The 24,188-nt window shown below is 42.2% G+C and overlaps 1 protein-coding gene across 1 annotated transcript; it reads left to right on the top strand.

Annotated features, from left to right (window-relative positions):
• Positions 1 to 3,039: 3,039 nt before the first annotated feature.
• LOC127924026 (NLR family CARD domain-containing protein 3-like) lies at positions 3,040 to 23,143 on the top strand. The gene is given in 11 exon segments (XM_052508364.1): positions 3,040 to 3,091; positions 11,054 to 11,170; positions 12,338 to 12,416; positions 12,541 to 12,769; positions 13,590 to 15,360; positions 15,651 to 15,824; positions 17,586 to 17,759; positions 18,644 to 18,817; positions 19,027 to 19,073; positions 21,892 to 21,937; positions 21,939 to 23,143. Coding segments are annotated over 10 exon segments (3,243 nt in total). The 5' UTR covers positions 3,040 to 3,091; positions 11,054 to 11,102; the 3' UTR covers positions 22,420 to 23,143.
• Positions 23,144 to 24,188: the final 1,045 nt, after the last annotated feature.

Here is a 24,188-nt window from a genome sequence, read left to right as displayed (position 1 = left end):
TGTTAACCACAACCAACATGTTGGATCTCTGTTTAGTTGTCACTGTGTTAACCACAACCAACATGTTGGATCTCTGTTTAGTTGTCACTGTGTTAACCACAACCAACATGCTGGATCTCTGTTTAGTTGTCACTGTGTTAACCACAACCAACATGTTGGATCTCTGTTTAGTTGTCACTGTGTTAACCACAACCAACATGTTGGATCTCTGTTTAGTTGTCACTGTGTTAATAACCACAACCAACATGTTGGATCTCTGTTTAGTTGTCACTGTGTTAATAACCACAACCAACATGTTGGATCTCTGTTTAGTTGTCACTGTGTTAACCACAACCAACATGTTGGATCTCTGTTTAGTTGTCACTGTGTTAACCACAACCAACATGTTGGATCTCTGTTTAGTTGTCACTGTGTTAACCACAACCAACATGTTGGATCTCTGTTTAGTTGTCACTGTGTTAACCACAACCAACATGATGGATCTCTGTTTAGTTGTCACTGTGTTAACCACAACCAACATGTTGGATCTCTGTTTAGTTGTCACTGTGTTAATAACCACAACCAACATGTTGTATCTCTGTTTAGTTGTCACTGTGTTAACCACAACCAACATGTTGGATCTCTGTTTAGTTGTCACTGTGTTAACCACAACCAACATGTTGTATCTCTGTTTAGTTGTCACTGTGTTAACCACAACCAACATGTTGGATCTCTGTTTAGTTGTCACTGTGTTATCCACAACCAACATGTTGGATCTCTGTTTAGTTGTCACTGTGTTAACCACAACCAACATGCTGGATCTCTGTTTAGTTGTCACTGTGTTAACCACAACCAACATGTTGGATCTCTGTTTAGTTGTCACTGTGTTAACCACAACCAACATGCTGGATCTCTGTTTAGTTGTCACTGTGTTAACCACAACCAACATGTTGGATCTCTGTTTAGTTGTCACTGTGTTAACCAAGTTCAACCAACATGTTGTATCTCTGTTTAGTTGTCACTGTGTTAACCACAACCAACATGTTGGATCTCTGTTTAGTTGTCACTGTGTTAACCACAACCAACATGTTGGATCTCTGTTTAGTTGTCACTGTGTTAATAACCACAACCAACATGTTGGATCTCTGTTTAGTTGTCACTGTGTTAACCACAACCAACATGTTGGATCTCTGTTTAGTTGTCACTGTGTTAACCACAACCAACATGTTGGATCTCTGTTTAGTTGTCACTGTGTTAATAACCACAACCAACATGTTGGATCTCTGTTTAGTTGTTACTGTGTTAACCACAACCAACATGTTGGATCTCTGTTTAGTTGTCACTGTGTTAACCACAACCAACATGCTGGATCTCTGTTTAGTTGTCACTGTGTTAACCACAACCAACATGTTGGATCTCTGTTTAGTTGTCACTGTGTTAACCACAACCAACATGCTGGATCTCTGTTTAGTTGTCACTGTGTTAACCACAACCAACATGTTGGATCTCTGTTTAGTTGTCACTGTGTTAACCACAACCAACATGTTGGATCTCTGTTTAGTTGTCACTGTGTTAATAACCACAACCAACATGTTGGATCTCTGTTTAGTTGTCACTGTGTTAACCACAACCAACATGTTGGATCTCTGTTTAGTTGTCACTGTGTTAACCACAACCAACATGTTGTATCTCTGTTTAGTTGTCACTGTGTTAACCACAACCAACATGCTGGATCTCTGTTTAGTTGTCACTGTGTTAACCACAACCAACATGTTGTATCTCTGTTTAGTTGTCACTGTGTTAACCACAACCAACATGCTGGATCTCTGTTTAGTTGTCACTGTGTTAACCACAACCAACATGTTGTATCTCTGTTTAGTTGTCACTGTGTTAACCACAACCAACATGTTGGATCTCTGTTTAGTTGTCACTGTGTTAACCACAACCAACATGTTGGATCTCTGTTTAGTTGTCACTGTGTTAACCACAACCAACATGCTGGATCTCTGTTTAGTTGTCACTGTGTTAACCACAACCAACATGTTGTATCTCTGTTTAGTTGTCACTGTGTTAACCACAACCAACATGTTGGATCTCTGTTTAGTTGTCACTGTGTTAACCACAACCAACATGTTGGATCTCTGTTTAGTTGTCACTGTGTTAATAACCACAACCAACATGTTGGATCTCTGTTTAGTTGTCACTGTGTTAACCACAACCAACATGTTGGATCTCTGTTTAGTTGTCACTGTGTTAACCACAACCAACATGTTGGATCTCTGTTTAGTTGTCACTGTGTTAACCACAACCAACATGTTGTATCTCTGTTTAGTTGTCACTGTGTTAACCACAACCAACATGTTGGATCTCTGTTTAGTTGTCACTGTGTTAACCACAACCAACATGTTGGATCTCTGTTTAGTTGTCACTGTGTTAACCACAACCAACATGTTGGATCTCTGTTTAGTTGTCACTGTGTTAATAACCACAACCAACATGTTGGATCTCTGTTTAGTTGTCACTGTGTTAATAACCACAACCAACATGCTGGATCTCTGTTTAGTTGTCACTGTGTTAATAACCACAACCAACATGTTGGATCTCTGTTTAGTTGTCACTGTGTTAACCACAACCAACATGCTGGATCTCTGTTTAGTTGTCACTGTGTTAACCACAACCAACATGCTGGATCTCTGTTTAGTTGTCACTGTGTTAACCACAACCAACATGTTGGATCTCTGTTTAGTTGACACTGTGTTATCCACAACCAACATGTCGGATCTCTGTTTAGTTGTCACTGTGTTAATAACCACAACCAACATGTTGGATCTCTGTTTAGTTGTCACTGTGTTAACCACAACCAACATGTTGGATCTCTGTTTAGTTGTCACTGTGTTAACCACAAACAATAATAATAATAAATAATAACAACATGTTGGATCTCTGTTTAGGGGTCAGTGCTCTAAAATGAGTCTCTCTGGGGAGAGAAAGGAACTAAGGAGTTTAGTTGTCACTGTGTTAATAACCACAACCAACATGTCTCTGAGGAGAGGAGGAGGGGGCCTGCCTCTAAAAGGAGTCTCTCTGGAGAACATGACACCAAAGCTAAGAGGTGAGATGACAATGTTGTTTTAGAATTGATTAAGAGTTTGTTTCTAAAACGGTACATCCACCATTTTTTCACATGTATTATTCTCCCCCAGAAATGATTGCTGATGGCCTTCATGTGTCTGTAACATATTGTTTTTCTAGGATTTTACAGTTTTTTCTGATTGCTTGCTTATCTTATATCTTATCTTATTTCTGCAAAACTCTGCACACTAACCACAACCTAACCTAACCACAACCTAACCTAACCTATCCACAACCTAACCACAACCTAACCTAACCAACCTAACCACAACCAACCACAACCTAACCTAACCACAACCTAACCACAACCTAACCTAACCTATCCACACCTAACCTAACCACAACCTAACCAACCTAACCACAACCTAACCTAACCTAACCATCACAACCTAACCTAACCACAACCTAACCACAACCTAACCTAACCACAACCTAACCTAACCAACCAAACCTAACCTAACCACAACCTAACCTATCCACAACCTAACCTAACCACAACCTAACCACAACCTAACCACAACCTAACCTAACCACAACCTAACCACAACCTAACCACAACCTAACCTAACCACAACCTAACCACAACCTAACCACAACCTAACCTAACCACAACCTAACCACAACCTAACCACAACACATGACATCAAAGTAACAAAACATTATACATCTCTTGCAAAAGAAAAACAATTCTTGCAAAACTCTTTAAACACTTAAAACATGTTTTGTTGTTGCTGCAACACAAACCATCCTTTGAATAAGAACACAAAGCACCAACTACACACTGACAGTATAAATGAAAACCACTTGAGACTTTTGCTTTTCCGGTGTGCAGGGCATAATAATCACACATAACACACAGGTATCTGGATGTGTAAAGGCTGTGTATTCTGAACATAACACACAGGTATCTGGATGTGTAAAGGCTGTGTATTCTGAACATAACACACAGGTATCTGGATGTGTAAAGGCTGTGTATTCTGAACATAACACACAGGTATCTGGATGTGTAAAGGCTGTGTATTCTGAACATAACACACAGGTATCTGGATGTGTAAAGGGCTGTATTCTGAACATATTATCTGGATGTGTACTGTGTATTCTGACATGACACACAGGTATCTGGATGTGTAAAGGCTGTGTATTCTGAACATAACACACAGGTATCTGGATGTGTAAAGGCTGTGTATTCTGAACATAACACACAGGTATCTGGATGTGTAAAGTATGGCTGTGTATTCTGAACATAACACACAGGTATCTGGATGTGTAAAGGCTGTGTATTCTGAACATAACACACAGGTATCTGGATGTGTAAAGTATGGCTGTGTATTCTGAACATAACACACAGGTATCTGGATGTGTAAAGGCTGTGTATTCTGAACATAACACACAGGTATCTGGATGTGTAAAGGCTGTGTATTCTGAACATAACACACAGGTATCTGGATGTGTATAGTATGGCTGTGTATTCTGAACATAACACACAGGTATCTGGATGTGTAAAGTATGGCTGTGTATTCTGAACATAACACTCAGGTATCTGGATGTGTAAAGGCTGTGTATTCTGAACATGACACACAGGTATCTGGATGTGTAAAGGCTGTGTATTCTGAACATAACACACAGGTATCTGGATGTGTAAAGTATGGCTGTGTATTCTGAACATAACACACAGGTATCCGGATGTGTAAAGTATGGCTGTGTATTCTGAACATAACACTCAGGTATCTGGATGTGTAAAGGCTGTGTATTCTGAACATAACACACAGGTATCTGGATGTGTAAAGGCTGTGTATTCTGAACATAACACACAGGTATCTGGATGTGTAAAGGCTGTGTATTCTGAACATAACACACAGGTATCTGGATGTGTAAAGGCTGTGTATTCTGAACATAACACACAGGTATCTGGATGTGTAAAGTATGGCTGTGTATTCTGAACATAACACACAGGTATCTGGATGTGTAAAGTATGGCTGTGTATTCTGAACATAACACACAGGTATCTGGATGTGTAAAGGCTGTGTATTCTGAACATAACACACAGGTATCTGGATGTGTAAAGGCTGTGTATTCTGAACATAACACACAGGTATCTGGATGTGTAAAGTATGGCTGTGTATTCTGAACATAACACACAGGTATCCTGATGTGTAAAGTATGGCTGTGTATTCTGAACATAACACACAGGTATCTGGATGTGTAAAGTATGGCTGTGTATTCTGAACATAACACACAGGTATCTGGATGTGTAAAGTATGGCTGTGTATTCTGAACATAACACACAGGTATCTGGATGTGTAAAGGCTGTGTATTCTGAACATAACACACAGGTATCTGGATGTGTAAAGTATGGCTGTGTATTCTGAACATAACACACAGGTATCTGGATGTGTAAAGGCTGTGTATTCTGAACATAACACACTATCAATACAAATAAGGGGAAAATACTTCTTATTTTCTCTAAATGTTCCAACAAACAACAAAAGCTCAGTAGAAGAAAAAACAAGTAATTGTTTTGGGCGACTTTTCTCCTTCTTTGTGGGTCTGGAATAAGACTTCATCCACATCAATTCAAATTCAATCAAATGTATTTATGAAGCCCTTCATACATCAGCTGATGTCTCAAAGTGCTGTACAGAAACCCAGCCTAAAACCCCTAACAGCAAGCAATGCAGGTGTAGAAGCACGGTGGCTAAGACAAACCCCCTACAAAGGCCAAAACCTAGGAAGAAACCTAGAGAGGAACCAGGCTATGTAGGGTGGCCAGTCCTCTTCTGGCTGTGCCGGGTGGAGATTATAACAGAACATGGCCAAGATGTTCAAATGTTCATAGATGACAAGCAGGGTCAAATAATAATAATCACAGTGGTTGTAGAGGGTTCAACAGGTCAGCACCTCAGGAGTAAATGTCAGTTGGCTTTTCAAAGCTGATGATTCAGAGTACATCTACTGTCTCTAGCGAGTTGAAAACAGCAGGTCTGGGACAGGTAGCAGGTCTGGGACAGGTAGCATGTCCGGTGAACAGGTCAGGGTTCCGTAGCCACAGGCAGAACATTTGAAACTGAAGCAGCAGCTTGACCAGCTGGACTGGGGACAGCAAGGAGTCATCAGGCCAGGTAGTCCTGAGGCATGGTCCTAGGGCTCAGGTCCTCAGAGAGAGAGAAAGAGAGAGAAAAATAGAGATATACTTAAATTCACACAGGACACCAGATAAGACAGGATAAATACTCCAGATATAACAGACTGACCCCGCCCTCCCCCCACACAAACTATAATATATATATATAGAACCTTTTATAGGAGGTTAGGAAGTGTCTGAGTATACAGTATATATAGAATATATATAGAACCCTTTATAGGAGGTTAGGAAGTGTCTGAGTATACAGTATATATAGAATATATATAGAACCCTTTATAGGAGGTTAGGAAGTGTCTGAGTATACAGTATATATAGAATATATATAGAACCCTTTATAGGAGGTTAGGAAGTGTCTGAGTATACAGTATATATAGAACATATATAGAAGCCTTTATAGGAGGTGCTAAACCTTAAACATTTTTCTGGTCATGGTTAACCATATTTGTTTTCAGAAAAAGGTATACCACCTAACTAAAACGTATCTCCCTGTCCTCTTTTTCAAGATGTGGCCGATTTAAACAGCCAGAAGACATTTTTTAAATTAAGAAACAACACTTTTTTTGATGACTTATTTCTAAATGGCTGCTGGGTAATTTGTTATGCATCTAAATGTTCGTTCGTCGGCATCGGATTGAGTGAAAGCTGCGCAGTTTCACTGAGTTAGGAAACAAATGGACAGGTATAGCTCATTGATTTGTAGATCTGACGCAGTTGCTACCTCAGATTATGAGCCTAGCAGGTGTCGTGAATGAGTTATGTAGTACCCACAGAAGGCCACAGGGAGGAGCAAGAGACCTATAAACACATAATGTTTTTTTGCCTTAAAATCCCCAAACCTAACAATCAATCAAATGTATTTATAAAGCTCTTTTTTTTACATCAGCATATAACCCTATGTATTACCTATTTTAGCCTAAATCCTAATTATTTTAGAAACTGTTTTAGTAATAATATTATGTTAGTAAATACCATTATAGTACTAAAAAGCATTTAGATTATTTTGTTAATCAAGACCTGTCTCAGCATTTTGCTGTTTTTGTTTTGTTATTTTATTATATTTATAATTGCAAGGCAGAACACTTGATCAACAAGCCACATCTGTTTGATTTTTCAAATGTGGTTTGAACTGGGTGACCAAGTAACTTCTATGTGAAAGTCCAGCAATTGGCGTGTGATAGGTGGGGCAGGTTAGAGATCTAAGGAATTAACCAGAAAAATACACTTTATTTCTCAGCAGCCCCACCAACGTCTGTAGGTGAATTAATAATTTTTAATTGTAACATTTCCAATAGATGGGAGCATATGACCAAGAAGCATCAGTTATAGACTACAAGCAGCAATATGATGGACCATGAAGCATCAGTTATAGTCAACAAGCAGCAATATGATGGACCATGAAGCATCAGTTATAGGCTACAAGCAGCAATATGATGGACATAAAATAGCAGGCAACCACAGACTATCGTCTGTGGACCTATCAAATAGGTCCACAGACGATGCAATCTCAACCACACTGCACACTGCCCTAACCCACCTGGACAAGAGGAATACCTATGTGAGAATGCTGTTCATCGACTACAGCTCGGCATTCAACACCATAGTACCCTCCAAGCTCGTCATCAAGCTCGAGACCATGGGTCTCGACCCCGCCCTGTGCAACTGGGTACTGGACTTCCTGACGGGCCGCCCCCAGGTGGTGAGGGTAGGCAACAACATCTCCTCCCCGCTGATCCTCAACACGGAGGCCCCACAAGGGTGCGTTCTGAGCCCTCTCCTGTACTCCCTGTTCACCCACGACTGCGTGGCCATGCACGCCTCCAACTCAATCATCAAGTTTGCGGACGACACAACAGTGGTAGGCTTGATTACCAACTACGACGAGACGGCCTACAGGGAGGAGGTGAGGGCCCTCGGAGTGTGGTGTCAGGAAAATAACCTCACACTCAACGTCAACAAAACTAAGGAGATGATTGTGGACTTCAGGAAACAGCAGAGGGATCACCCCCCTATCCACATCGATTGAACAGTAGTGGAGAGGGTAGCTAGTTTTAAGTTCCTCGGCATACACATCACAGACAAACTGAATTGGTCCACTCACACTGACAGCGTCGTGAAGAAGGCGCAGCAGCGCCTATTCAACCTCAGGAGGCTGAAGAAATTCGGCTTGTCACCAAAAGCACTCACAAACTTCTACAGATGCACAATCGAGAGCATCCTGGCGGGCTGTATCACCGCCTGGTACGGCAACTGCTCCGCCCTCAACCGTAAGGCTCTCCAGAGGGTAGTGAGGACTGCACAACGCATCACCGGGGGCAAACTACCTGCCCTCCAGGACACCTACACCACCCGTTGTTACAGGAAGGCCATAAAGATCATCAAGGACATCAACCACCCGAACCACTGCCTGTTCACCCCGCTATCATCCAGAAGGCGATGTCAGTACAGGTGCATCAAAGCTGGGACCGAGAGACTGAAAAACAGCTTCTATCTCAAGGCCATTAGACTGTTAAACAGCCACCACTAACATTGAGTGGCTGCTGCCAACACACTGTCATTGACACTGACCCAACTCCAGCCATTTTAATAATGGGAATTGATGGGAAATGATGTAAATATATCACTAGCCACTTTAAACAATGCTACCTTATATAATGTTACTTACCCTACATTATTCATCTCATATGCATATGTATATACTGTACTCTACATCATCGACTGCATCCTTATGTAACACATGTATCACTAGCCACTTTAACTATGCCACTTTGTTTACTTTGTCTACACACTCATCTCATATGTATATACTGTACTCGATATCATCTACTGTATGCTGCTCTGTACCATCACTCATTCATATATCCTTATGTACATGTTCCTTATCCCCTTACACTGTGTATAAGACAGTAGTTTTGGAATTGTTAGTTAGATTACTTGTTGGTTATCACTGCATTGTCGGAACTAGAAGCACAAGCATTTCGCTACACTCGCATTTAACATCTGCTAACCATGTGTATGTGACAAATAACATTTGATTTGATTTGATTTCTAAAATGGTCTCATTACTTTAGTTAGCTCTATATCTCATATTAAGGCTGTGTTACTTTTGGGTGAGAAAAAAAGTAACTATAGCAGATATTGAATCCCAGGTAAATAATCACTAGTCAGAACCTCAACCTTCGTATAAATGCATTATAAAAATCATCTTAATATCTGATATTGCGAGTAAACAACCTCAGAATAGAAAAGACAGAGTACGTCTTCCAGCCCGTCAATAAATGACATCATGCAACTCTAGCAGTTAGCAAATAGCACATTTTCCACCGGGATTCAAACCAGCCACCTTTAGGGCACAGGTCCAACTCCTTAACCACTGGGTGAAAACCTGAGTTAATCTTGGGGAATAAGCCTGAGTTCATCTTGGGGAATAAGCCTGAGTTAATCTTGGGGAATAAGCCTGAGTTAATCTTGGGGAATAAGCCTGAGTTAATCTTGGGGAATAAGCCTGAGTTAATCTTGGGGAATAAGCCTGAGTTAATCTTGGGGAATAAGCCTGAGTTAATCTTGGGGAATAAGCCTGAGTTAATCTTGGGGAATAAGCCTGAGTTAATCTTGGGGAATAAGCCTGAGTTCATCTTGGGGAATAAGCCTGAGTTCATCTTGGGGAATAAGCCTGAGTTCATCTGCCAAAATGAAGACAAAATGCTATGCAGTAATACATGGTATCACTTGTTATAGATAATTATTACACATAAATCATTGCCAAAAGCACAAGACATATATTATTAATGTATAGATCATATCAAATATCAAAACATTATTTTATTTTATTTAAACTACTTTAAACTTTATTTTATTTAAACTACTCCAAAGCAATTACAAGTGCCACAGGAACCACTGACTCACTGCATTATTCTATAGTATTATCAAGACACCTGCTGTTAACTCTTAACTACTTAGGATACCTGCTGTTAACTCTTAACTACTTAGGACAGCTCAAGAGGTGTCCTAAATATCTGCCGACTAGGTGGGACTAGAGACTTCATAAATAGCTTTAATTTATACCCATAAGTGTAAAATGTCTTTATTCTCAGCACTTATACGACCAATTTTCTCCTCTGAAGAATTGGCGATATGGACCCAGATCTCAACATATTGTTGTAAAAAAACATAGAATGTTTGTTTTACATAATGATAAAAAATGAATATTAGTAATGTAACCCACTGTAAAGACTGGGTTTAGTTGATTGTGCTGCACTGCGCGCATCCGCATCCTAGAACCGTCCGCGTCCCCGTACAGAACCGTCCGCGTCCCCGTACAGAACCGTCCGCGTCCCCGTACAGAACCGTCCGCGTCCCCGTACAGAACTGTCCGAGTCCCCGTACAGAACTGTCCGCGTCCCCGTTCGGTGTGGCGCCAAGCCGGTTATGCGCAGAGTGGACTGAGGTGATCTTGGGGAATAACGAAGGAGTTTGTTACAGTGTTGAAACACTGAATTTTACTGTTCAATTTGCTTTTTTCTTTACGGTCAGGGACAGTATGAGTGTAGCCAGATTGTTTTCACTCTCTATCCTTGTTTCAATTTGTGGTTCACCGGATTCATCATCATCAAGACGAGGGACAGACGAACGACCTGCTAGCTACTCTACCAGCAGCATCCTAGTTATCCTAGCCAGTCGGTACAGCTCGGTAAGCTAGCTAGCTACTCTACCAGCAGCATGCTAGTTACCATAGCTACCACTACATCATCACCGGCTGTCTACATTTAAAAAATAAAAATGTTTGTCTCTGTTGTGTTGAAGACCAATCAAGCAGGAGAGACCAGCCTCCCCTGTTCCCAGCTGTGTGTCCATGAAGAGTGACCGGTCTATGGAACCTCCTATAGTGTTTAGAGAGGGAGACTTTTCTACTGAACAAAGGTAAGAAGAACTCATGGGTCCTGGTCAGTGAGTTAAACAACACTGTCTCTAGTCATTTCTCCTCCCATTTTCCCATTTATTGTTTCTTGTTTTCATAATCCATAGGCTCATCCTTTTTTCATTTTCATAGTCCTAAAACAATATTAAACAAACACAACATTCCCTCCCTGTGTGTGTGTGTGTGTGTGTGTGTGTGTGTGTGTGTGTGTGTGTGTGTGTGTGTGTGTGTGTGTGTGTGTGTGTGTGTGTGTGTGTGTGTGTGTGTGTGTGTGTGTGTGTGTGTGTGTGTGTGTGTGGATGAGGAGATGTAATCTCTAGTCACTTTTACCCCTACCTACATGTACAGCTACCTGGTACCCTGCACATTGACTCAGTACTGGTTCTCCTTATAGTCTCATTATTACCTCAACTACCTGGTACCCTGCACATTGACTCAGTACTGGTACTCATTATAGTCTCATTATTACCTCAACTACCTGGTACCCTGCACATTGACTCAGTACTGGTACTCCTTATAGTCTCATTATTACCTCAACTACCTGGTACCCTGCACATTGACTCAGTACTGGTTCTCCTTATAGTCTCATTATTACCTCAACTACCTGGTACCCTGTCCGCGTCCCCGTACAGAACTGTCCGCGTCCCCGTACAGAACTGTCCCCGTACAGAACTGTCCGAGTCCCCGTACAGAACTGTCCGCGTCCCCGTACAGAACTGTCCGCGTCCCCGTACAGAACTGTCCGCGTCCCCGCACAGAACTGTCCGCGTCCCCGTACAGAACTGTCCGTCTCATTATTACCTCCCCGTACAGAACTGTCCGCGTCCCCGTACAGAACTGTCCGCGTCCCCGTACAGAACTGTCCCGCGTCCCCGTGTCAGAACTGTCCTCTGTCCCCCCCGTACAGAACTTCATCCCCATACAGAACTGTCCGCGTCCCAAAACAATATTAAACAAACACAACATTCCCTCCCAGAACTGTGTGTTGTCCCCATAGTGTTAAAACAATGTTAAAACAAACAAACACAACATTCCCTCCCTGTGTGTGTGTGTGTGTGTGTGTGTGTGTGTGTGTGTGTGTGTGTGTGTGTGTGTGTGTGTGTGTGTGTGTGTGTGTGTGTGTGTGTACTCCCTGGATGAGGAGATGTAATCTCATGTTTTGTCCACAGAAACCAACAGGAGAGGTCAGAGATTCTCAGTGGTCAGTCTTCCCAGAGTCATCAAACAGACCTGGCCTCCATATTCAGTGTATGTGGTCCTGTTATGTACATTTGTTTTTGTTTACCTCAAGTTGATCTGTCAATCATTCATTAATGTGTTAATGAGAAAGCATTTATTCTCTTGCTTAACTTATTTACTTTATTTATTTCAGTTGCTTGAAGAGAAAATTATGACATTTGTGAAGAACGAGCTGAAGATGTTCAAGAGGATTCTTAGTCCAGAACTCCCAGAAGACTTTGAGAGTCAGAAGCAGGATAAGGAAGTGGTGGATGCTGAAGATGAGAAGCAGGAGAGCAGTGCCAGAGAGGGGGCTCTGAAGATCACACTGCACATCCTGAGGAAAATGAACCAGAAGGAGCTTGCTGACACACTGGAGAAATGTAAGAGCTGTCTGCCTCATGTTGTATGCTGTTTTAGAACATTTAAAAGCTGTAGCTAAAGTACAGTTAAAGTAGCTGTGAGCGTACCAAGTAATTAGGCGTCACTCTAAAGCGGGAAGGTGGAATAAACGAGTCAGGAGTAGGTTTTTCTGATTGAACACAGTTCTCTATTGAGGGTATTTTGTCAACAAAAACATTAACATAATCAATGAAAAATCTTCCAAGGAAAAAACACACATCTTCTTCTCCAGATGAAACAAGAACACAATAGGATAATCTTTAAACTACAACAAACATAAATCACGGGTTTGTCTTCGTGGTTCTTTCAGCACAGCTTCTCTCTCTCGGTGGCCATCTTCCAGAGATAGTTTCCCCCTCTCTGCTGGTTCCATTCTCTCTTTTATAGGGGAAGGAGAGTATCTCATTAGTACCGTCAGCTGTGCTTAATTGACTCTGGTTACCTTGTCTCCCATGCTTTGTTGGGCTACTATCCATGAGCCCAGCCTGCCCTCTGGTGGTCCTTCCACATAGCTGTGTAACCCAATGATATTGTAGCAGCCTTAACACAACACCTAGTGACCTCATCAAGTAGCAGCAGGGATGTGTTGTGGTGATTAATTTACAGAGAGAGAGACAACATTAATAATACCAATAATAATATAATCAGTCACACCAGTCTGTAATGCATTATGAAAACATTTACACATTTATACAGTCAGTTAAGAGAATAAATTATTATAATGTAAAACTTTATAACAGTCCTACAATACTGTAGACATTAAAACAGATGTAATATTAATATCCTCTGTGTTATTTCCAGATTCAGATGATCTTGCTGTGATTTGCCAACGTGAACTCAAATCTAATCTAAAGAAGAAGTTTCAATGTGTATTTGAGGGGATCGCTAAACAAGGAAACCCAACACTTCTCAATAAGATCTACACAGAGCTCTACATCACAGAGGGTGGAACAGGAGAGGTCAATAATGAACATGAGCTGAGACAGATTGAGACAACAACCAGGAAACAAGCAAGACCAGAGACTCCAATCAAATGTAACGATATCTTCAAACCCTTAACTGGACAAGACAAACGTATCAGAACTGTACTGACAAAGGGAGTCGCTGGCATTGGAAAAACAGTCTCTGTGCAGAAGTTCATTCTGGACTGGGCTGAAGGAAAAGCAAATCAGGATGTCAAATTTGTATTTTCATTCCCTTTCCGGGAGCTGAATTTAATGAAAGATGACAAACACACTTTCATTGAACTTCTTAATCACTTCTCAATAGAAACCAAACAATCAGGAATCTCCATCTACAACAAGTACAAAGTTCTGTTCATCTTTGATGGTCTGGATGAGTGCCGACTGCCCCTAGACTTCCAGAAGAACAAGATCTGTTGGGACGTCACAGAGTCAACCTCAGTGGATGTTCTGCTGACAAATCTCATCAAGGGAAATCTGCTTCCCTCTGCTCTCCTCTGGATAACTACCCGACCTGCAGCAGCCAATAAGATCCCTTCATGGTGTGTTGACCAGGTGACAGAGGTACGAGGGTTCAATGACCCACAGAAGGAGGAGTACTTCAGGAAGAGATTCAGTGATGAGGACCTGGCCAACAGAATCATCTCACACATAAAGACATCAAGGAGTCTCCACATCATGTGCCACATTCCAGTCTTCTGTTGGATTTCTGCAACAGTCCTTGAACACATGCTGAAACATAAGAGAGAAGAGATGCCCAAGACTCTGACTGAGATGTACACACACCTTGTGGAGTTTCATACCAAACAGAAGAATGAAAAGTATCTTGGGAAAGAAGAGACAGGTCCACACTGGAATAAAGAGAGCATTCTGTCACTGGGAAAACTGGCTTTTCAACAGCTTGTGAAGGGCAATCTGATTTTCTATGAAGAAGACCTGAAAGAGGCTGGCATTGATGTCAATGAAGCCTCCGTGTACTCAGGATTGTGCACACAGCTCTTTAAAGAGGAATGTGGGCTGTACCAGGACAAGGTGTACTGCTTTGTTCATCTGAGCATTCAGGAGTTTCTGGCTGCTGTATATGTGTTCCTCTCATTCATCAACAACAATGAGAATCTAATGGACAAACTGCAAACAAAAGACGAGCCTGAAGTTGCTTTCTACAAGAGTGCTGTGGATAAAGCCTTACAAAGTGAGACAGGAAACCTGGACCTTCTCCTCCGCTTCCTTCTGGGCCTCTCATTGGAGTCCAATCAGAAACACTTACGAGGTCTACTGACAAAGACAAGAAGCAGCTCACAGAGCCATGAAGAAACAGTCGAGTACATCAAGGAGAAGATCGGGGAGGATCTCTCTCCAGAGAGGAGCATCAATCTGTTCCACTGTCTGAATGAACTGAATGACCATTCTCTAGTGGAGGAGATCCAAAGCTTCCTGAGATCAGGAAGTCACTCAGAACCCTACCTGTCACCTGCACAGTGGTCAGCTCTGGTCTTTGTGTTGCTGACTTCGGAAAAGGATCTGGATGTGTTTGACCTGAAGAAATACTCCAGATCAGAGGAAGGTCTTCTGAGGCTCTTGCCAGTGGTCAAAGCCTCCAGAGCTGTTCTGTGAGTTAATAAAATGACATTTAAGAACTAATCATCAGGAAATATTCAGATTAGAGAAAAATATGTATTATAACATGTATAATATATTATATTGATAAACGAAAAACATATTGAATAAATTCATTGATTTTCACATTAGTATAACAATATGACCATACAATTCTAGGAGACGGAAGATGAATCTATATGTTGTTTGAGAGAATAAACCAAATGCATCTGCCATTGTCCTTCTACACTACTGGTGTTAAATTAACAGTGTGTTTGTGAAGTCATGATGATCTCTTTGTCAGGCTGTCAGACTGTGGAGTCACAGAGGAAGGCTGTGCTTCTCTGGTCTCAGCTCTGGAGTCAAACCCCTCACACCTGAGAGAGCTGGATCTGAGTAACAATGACCTGAAGGATTCAGGAGTGAAGCTGCTCTCTGCTGGACTGGGGAATCCCCACTGTAAACTGGAGACTCTGAGGTCAGTATTATCAGATATGAAAGCACTTTATGTATGTAGTTCTCCCATTTGAAAAGTCGTAATTATTCGGTTATATTCACTTATAGTGTATTAAAGTAGTCATACGTTTAGTATTTGGTCCCATATTCCAAGCCTGCAGTGATTACATCAAGCTTGTGATTCTACTAACTTGTTGAATTAATTTGCACTTGGTTGTGTTTTGGATGTTTTCCTCATAGAAACTGAATGGTGAATAATGTCCTGTCATTTTGGAGTCACTTCACTTGTATTGTCAGTACGAATAGAAGATGTTTCTGAACACTTCTACATTCATGTGGCTGCTACCATGATTATGAATAATAATGAATGAGTCTTGAGTGATGATGAATGAGAAAGTTACAGAGGCACAAAGATCAGACCCCCTCTGTTATTGGTAATGGTGAGAGGTTAGCATGTTTTGTTGTAGCCTCTGTTATTGGTAATGGTGAGAGGTTAGTATGTTTTGTTGTAGCCTCTGCTATTGGTAATGGTGAGAGGTTAGCATGTTTTGTTGTAGCCTCTGTTATTGGTAATGGTGAGAGGTTAGTATGTTTTGTAGTTGCCTCTGTTATTGGTAATGGTGAGAGGTTAGTATGTTTTGTTGTAGCCTCTGTTATTGGTAATGGTGAGAGGTTAGCATGTTTTGTTGTAGCCTCTGTTATTGGTAATGGTGAGAGGTTAGTATGTTTTGTTGTAGCCTCTGTTATTGGTAATGGTGAGAGGTTAGTATGTTTTGTTGTAGCCTCTGTTATTGGTAATGGTGAGAGGTTAGCATGTTTTGTTGTAGCCTCTGTTATTGGTAATGGTGAGAGGTTAGCATGTTTTGTTGTAGCCTCTGTTATTGGTAATGGTGAGAGGTTAGCATGTTTTGTTGTAGCCTCTGTAACTTTCTCACTCATTATTATTCATGATTCTTTCATGATTTTTCTTAATCATGGCATCATCAGGATTAATTTATTATTGTTTAGAAACATGTTATCTACTCTCTTAGACAGAAAAGTACTCCACTCATCATCCACCATTTTATTATTGGGCAAAACACAACCAAAAACACAACCAAAACAAACTGCAAATGCAACCAACGAGTTCACGACAAAAACTACATTTTTGACTACTACTACTTAATACACTATAAGTAAATTGGTCAGATTACTTTTGTCTAATGGGGAGACTGGAAACATAAAGTGTTTTAATTTTTAATAGTGAAACACTTGTCTTAAAATAACCTCAAATTAAAGGTGACATTATAAACTGTCACGTCATATGAAACATTTCATCTCAATTCCAAAATGTTGGATTATAGAGACACATTTAAAATGTTAGCTTCACTGTCAAAATAGATATGGTGTGGACTGTATACTCAATACAATCTAAATCTGATACCTCACTGTCTAAATAGATATGGTGTGGACTATATACTCAATACAATCTAAATCTGATACCTCACTGTCTAAATAGATATTTTGTGGACTGTATACTCAATACAATCTAAATCTGATACCTCACTGTCTGTCTTTTGACTGATACTGATTTTTAAGCTGGTCTGGTCAGTCTACTCAAATATTTGTTAATATGCATCTTTCTATCTACAAGCAATATTTGGAAAATGTGTCATTTCTAGGCTGTGCCTCTCTGGGTCAAACCCAACACGTTATTTGTGGACTGGTAACAGTGTAAGCAGGGAAAGCTAAGCGTAACATTTGAGTACAACCTGTCTGTAATTATATTTCTTCTGTGTTTCAGACTCACTGGCTGTAAACTCAGAAACACATCCTGTAAAGTGTTGGCCTCAGTTCTCCGTTCAAACCCCTCACACCTGAGAGAGCTGGAACTGAGTAACAATGACCTGAAGGATTCAGGAGTGAAGCTGCTCTCTGCTGGACTGGGGAATCCCCACTGTAAACTGGAGACTCTGAGGTCAGTATTCCTGTAGTTGGTCAACAAGTGATAACTATTCACCAGATCCACATGTGTTTACCAAGCACACATAGTCCACACCATATGTGTTTGGACAGTGAAGCTTACAGTTTTAAATGTGGTGCTTTGCTCCAGCATTTTGGATTTGAGATACAATGTTTCATATTAGGTGACAGTACAGAATGTCACCTTTTATTTGAGTTTGATGGTGAAAGGTTAGCATGTTTTGTTGTAGCCTCTGTTATTGGTAATGGTGAGAGGTTAGCATGTTTTGTTGTAGCCTCTGTTATTGGTAATGGTGAGAGGTTAGCATGTTTTGTTGTAGCCTCTGTTATTGGTAATGGTGAGAGGTTAGCATGTTTTGTTGTAGTCTCTGTTATTGGTAATGGTGAGAGGTTAGCATGTTTTGTTGTAGCCTCAGTTATTGGTAATGGTGAGAGGTTAGCATGTTTTGTTGTATCCTCTGTTATTGGTAATGGTGAGAGGTTAGCATGTTTTGTTGTAGTCTCTGTTATTGGTAATGGTGAGAGATTAGTATGTTTTGTTGTAGCCTCTGTTATTGGTAATGGTGAGAGGTTAGCATGTGTTGTTGTTGTCTCTGTTATTGGTAATGGTGAGAGGTTAGCATGTTTTGTTGTAGTCTTTTTTATGATGATACACGATATTACGAATAGATATGGAAGGTTTCAGGACACTGATATATCTGAATATGTTGAAAAAATATAGTATAGGATGTCATAAGGTGAATGCACCAATTTGTAAGTCGCTCTGGATAAGAGCGTCTGCTAAATGACTTAAATGTAATGTACATGTAAATATATCTGCCACTATTTTCACCACCAAAGAATATCAGTGTGATTTTAAAATGATTTGACTCTTTGCAGGCTGTCAGGCTGTCTAGTCACAGAGGAAGGCTGTGCTTCTCTGGTCTCAGCTCTGAGGTCAAACCCCTCACACCTGAGAGAGCTGGACCTGAGCTACAATCACCCAGGAGACTCAGGAGTCAGACTGCTCTCTGCTGGACTGGAGGATCCACACTGCAGACTGGAGAAACTCAAGTATGTAGAGGGTTTATGTCAAAGTTCATATCAGACATGTTGGACTTATCAGGCTGGTTAAGACAAACATTCTGACCACCACTTGGACAAAGTTATATGCTGACTGTGTGTGTGTGTGTGTGTGTGTGTGTGTGTGTGTGTGTGTGTGTGTGTGTGTGAGTTCAGGTGTATCCCTCAATGACTGTCTGTTCTTCTGCTTACCGCTACAGTGTGGAACATGGTGGAGAGAACAGAATGAAACCTGGACTTAGAAAATGTGAGTGTTGACTGCTGTGAAGAATATGACTAAGAATAAGTCTTAATTCAAGTTAAGTCAAAGTCAAAGACCACCTTCATTACTGACTTGGTCATATTAAATATCAGCTGTAGTTCTACAGAAGCAGAAATCAGGGACACCAAAGTTACATTTAACATTACATTACATTTAAGTCATTTAGCAGACGCTCTTATCCAGAGCGACTTACAAATTGGTGCATTCACCTTATGACATCCAGTGGAACAGTCACTTTACAATAGTGCATCTAAATCTTAAAGGGGGGTGAGAGGGATTACTTATCCTATCCTAGGTATTCCTTAAAGAGGTGGGGTTTCAGGTGTCTCCGGAAGGTGGTGATTGACTCCGCTGTCCTGGCGTCGTGAGGGAGTTTGTTCCACTATTGGGGGCCAGAGCAGCAAACAGTTTTGACTGGGCTGAGCGGGAGCTGTACTTCCTCAGTGGTAGGGAGGCGAGCAGGCCAGAGGTGGATGAACGCAGTGCCCTTGTTTGGGTGTAGGGCCTGATCAGAGCCTGGAGGTACTGAGGTGCCGTTCCCCTCACAGCTCCGTAGGCAAGCACCATGGTCTTGTAGCGGATGCGAGCTTCAACTGGAAGCCAGTGGAGAGAACGGAGGAGCGGGGTGACGTGAGAGAACTTGAGAAGGTTGAACACCAGACGGGCTGCGGCGTTCTGGATGAGTTGAAGGGGTTTAATGGCACAGGCAGGGAGCCCAGCCAACAGCGAGTTGCAGTAATCCAGACGGGAGATGACAAGTGCCTGGATTAGGACCTCCTCCGCTTCCTGTGTGAGGCAGGGTCGTACTCTGCGGATGTTGTAGAGCATGAACCTACAGGAACGGGCCACCGCCTTGATGTTGGTTGAGAACGACAGGATGTTGTATAGGATCATGCCAAGGTTCTTAGCGCTCTGGGAGGAGGACACAATGGAGTTGTCAACCGTGATGGCGAGATCATGGAACGGGCAGTCCTTCCCCGGGAGGAAGAGCAGCTCCGTCTTGCCGAGGTTCAGCTTGAAGTGGTGATCCGTCATCCACACTGATATGTATGCCAGACATGCAGAGATGCGATTCGCCACCTGGTCATCAGAAGGGGGAAAGGAGAAGATTAATTGTGTGTCATCTGCATAGCAATGATAGGAGAGACCATGTGAGGTTATGACAGAGCCAAGTGACTTGCTGTATAGCGAGAATAGGAGAGGGCCTAGAACAGAGCCCTGGGGGACACCAGTGGTGAGAGCGCGTGGTGAGGAGACAGATTCTCGCCACGCCACCTGGTAGGAGCGACCTGTCAGGTAGGATGCAATCCAAGCGTGGGCCGCGCCGGAGATGCCCAACTCGGAGAGGGTGGAGAGGAGGATCTGATGGTTCACAGTATCGAAGGCAGCCGATAGATCTAGAAGGATGAGAGCAGAGGAGAGAGAGTTAGCTTTAGCAGTGCGGAGCGCCTCCGTGATACAGAGGAGAGCAGTCTCAGTTGAATGACTAGTCTTGAAACCTGACTGATTTGGATCAAGAAGGTCATTCAGAGAGAGATAGCGGGAGAGCTGGCCAAGGACGGCACGTTCAAGAGTTTTGGAGAGAAAAGAAAGAAGGGATACTGGTCTGTAATTGTTGACATCGGAGGGATCGAGTGTAGGTTTTTTCAGAAGGGGTGCAACTCTCGCTCTCTTGAAGACGGAAGGGACGTAGCCAGCGGTCAGGGATGAGTTGATGAGCGAGGTGAGGTAAGGGAGAAGGTCTCCGGAAATGGTCTGGAGAAGAGAGGAGGGGATAGGGTCAAGCGGGCAGGTTGTTGGGCGGCCGGCCGTCACAAGACGCAAGATTTCATCTGGAGAGAGAGGGGAGAAAGAGGTCAGAGCACAGGGTAGGGCAGTGTGAGCAGAACCAGCGGTGTCGTTTGACTTAGCAAACGAGGATCGGATGTCGTCGACCTTCTTTTCAAAATGGTTGACGAAGTCATCTGCAGAGAGGGAGGAGGGGGGAGAGGGGAGGAGGATTCAGGAGGGAGGAGAAGGTGGCAAAGAGCTTCCTAGGGTTAGAGGCAGATGCTTGGAATTTAGAGTGGTAGAAAGTGGCATTAGCAGCAGAGACAGAGGAGGAAAATGTAGAGAGGAGGGAGTGAAAGGATGCCAGGTCCGCAGGGAGGCGAGTTTTCCTCCATTTCCGATCGGCTGCCCGGAGCCCTGTTCTGTGAGCTCGCAATGAGTCGTCGAGCCACGGAGCGGGAGGGGAGGACCGAGCCGGCCTGGAGGATAGGGGACATAGAGAGTCAAAGGATGCAGAGAGGGAGGAGAGGAGGGTTGAGGAGGCAGAATCAGTTGGAGAAGGTTTGAGCGGAGGGAAGAGATGATAGGATGGAAGAGGACAGAGTAGCGGGGGAGAGAGAGCGAAGGTTGGGACGGCGCGATACCATCCGAGTAGGGGCAGTGTGGGAGGTGTTGGATGAGAGCGAGAGGGAAAAGGATACAAGGTATTACAAAGATGTTTACAAAGTTTACAAAGATGTTGTGTGTGTGTGTGTGTGTGTGTGTGTGTGTGTGTGTGTGTGTGTGTGTGTGTGTGTGTGTGTGTGTGTGTGTGTGTGTGTGTGTGTGTGTGTGTGTGTGTAATTAATGTGAATAAGTGTGTTTTATATTACCATACAGTATAATATATGATCATTCAACAAGTCTCAAGTTAAATTAACTTCTCCTTTTGATACCTAGAAACATCTACATTAAATGAATTAGTGAAAAGTGAGTTAACATTCTAATGTGAATGATGATGATTTCTAATATTGTGTCTGGTTTCATCCATCAGATGTCTGTGATCTCACACTGGACCTAAACACAGTAAACAGACGCCTCTCTGTCTGAGAAGAACAGAAAGGTGACATGTAGGAGAGAGGAGCAGCCGTATCCTGATCACCCAGAGAGATTTGAGGGCTATAGACAGGTGCTTTGTAGAGAGGGTCTGACTGGGCGCTGTTACTGGGAGGCAGAGTGGAGTGGGATAATGGGGGCTGGTACAGGAGTGACATATAAAGGAATCAGCAGGAGAGGAACGGGTCTTGATTGTTGTCTTGGATACAATGACAAGTCCTGGAGTCTGATCTGCTCTGACAACAGTTACATTGCCTGGCACAATAATAATGACACTACCATAGACGTCCCCTCCTCCAGCTCCCACAGAGTTGGAGTGTATCTGGACTGGCCAGCCGGCACTCTGTCCTTCTATAGAGCCTCCTCTGACACACTGACCCACCTGATCACATTCACCTCCAAATTCACTGAGCCCCTCTATCCAGGGTTTAGGGTTTATGTTGACTCCTCAGTGTCCCTGAAATAATAACCTGACACACACACTGGACACACACACACACACACACACATTGAACATACATACACACACTCACATTGCGCACACACACACACACACACACACTGGACTCACACACACACACACACACACATTGAACATACATACACACACACACATTAACATACATACACGCACTCACATTGCACACACACACACACACTGGACTCACACACACACACACACACATTGAACATACATACACACACACACACACACACACACACACACACACACACACACACACACACACACACACACACACACACTGGACTCACACACACACACACACACAAATATGGTTGGAATGACTAATTATGTATACATTCCAATCAGAACTGACTAGTCCAAATGCTATAATGTACTGTACATGTGAGTTTTCTCTCTTGCTCTCTTTCCCAATTGTATATAATGTAGTCAGGAGTTAGTAACAATGAAGGTCTGTTCCTTAGTTCATTCAGTTGTACAAATCTCCAGGTGGTGGGAACGGGCCATCTCCAGATTGTCTAGAATGTTGATTTATACTGACTGGCCTTGACCTCGTGCTGATAACGCGAAGGCTCGAGAGCTAGAGGGGCTGTTTGTGAAATGGAACGTTTGGAAAACGCTGACGTCATTTTCAGTTTATAACCTGTGGTAATGTGTGTAAGCATTTAGTACTCTCTGGAATTAAACGCTCTTACCTGGCTTTTAAGACTGGTCTCGATCTACTTCATGCATAATTAATGAATTTACAATTCATTAATGAATTAGAAATGAATTGGTTTTGGCAATAAAACAAAGGAATTTAGAATTCCTCTATCACCAATTTATCTTTAAAGTATTATTAGTATTATTTATAGTAAAATCAACAAAATGTTCAGAACGACAGATGTCCTAATATAATGTGTACGATTTTCCCAGATGAAGTTGAAAAGCATCTGGTCAACCTCTTTCCCTATTTTGTGGTCAAGATGTAGGAACTGGGCTGCAAACAGCTTCTGTATGACTGACGCCTTTAGTGATTTAGTCTAATTCTTTAATATTTAACATTCTGCCCTCCGAATTCATATCTAAGGGGCATTTTTCATTAGTGCAAATCTGTTCTGTGAGAATATCTACTAATCATAATAACTGTGTAAATCAGGATGCATTATGAAAGGACAATAAGAGACGGTGGTAATATGTTTCCTTTTAGAGACTATAATACATGACAACCAGGTCATTTTAGTTTCTCTTAGAATCACAACCTCAGTGGAACAACAGTTTGTCATTTCCCAACAGGTACAGTTCTCCTGAACAAACAAGTGCAGGACAGAGGAATAGCAATTCTTACCTTGTTCTAAACTCAATCACCTTCTTCATCCTCATCATTCAGTTCATTGAAATACAGTTTTGAAGTTTCACAATTATCAGTTTCTGTTTGGTTTATGCAGCCCATTAATTCACTGTCAGCTACATCAGCCCATTCATTCACTGTCAGCTACATCAGCCCATTCATTCACTGTCAGCTACATCAGCCCATTCATTCACTGTCAGCTACATCAGCCCATTCATTCACTGTCAGCTACATCAGCCCATTCATTCACTGTCAGCTACATCAGCCCATTCATTCACTGTCAGCTACATCAGCCCATTCATTCACTGTCAGCTACATCAGCCCATTCATTCACTGTCAGCTACATCAGCCCATTAATTCACTGTCAGCTACATCAGCCCATTCATTCACTGTCAGCTACATCAGCCCATTCATTCACTGT

The sequence above is a fragment of the Oncorhynchus keta genome, unplaced genomic scaffold (genome assembly GCF_023373465.1).
Source record: "Oncorhynchus keta strain PuntledgeMale-10-30-2019 unplaced genomic scaffold, Oket_V2 Un_contig_351_pilon_pilon, whole genome shotgun sequence".
NCBI classification, from domain to species: Eukaryota; Metazoa; Chordata; class Actinopteri; order Salmoniformes; family Salmonidae; genus Oncorhynchus; species Oncorhynchus keta.
Note: the sequence above shows the minus strand (reverse complement) of the source record. Positions and strands in the feature narration are given on the sequence as shown.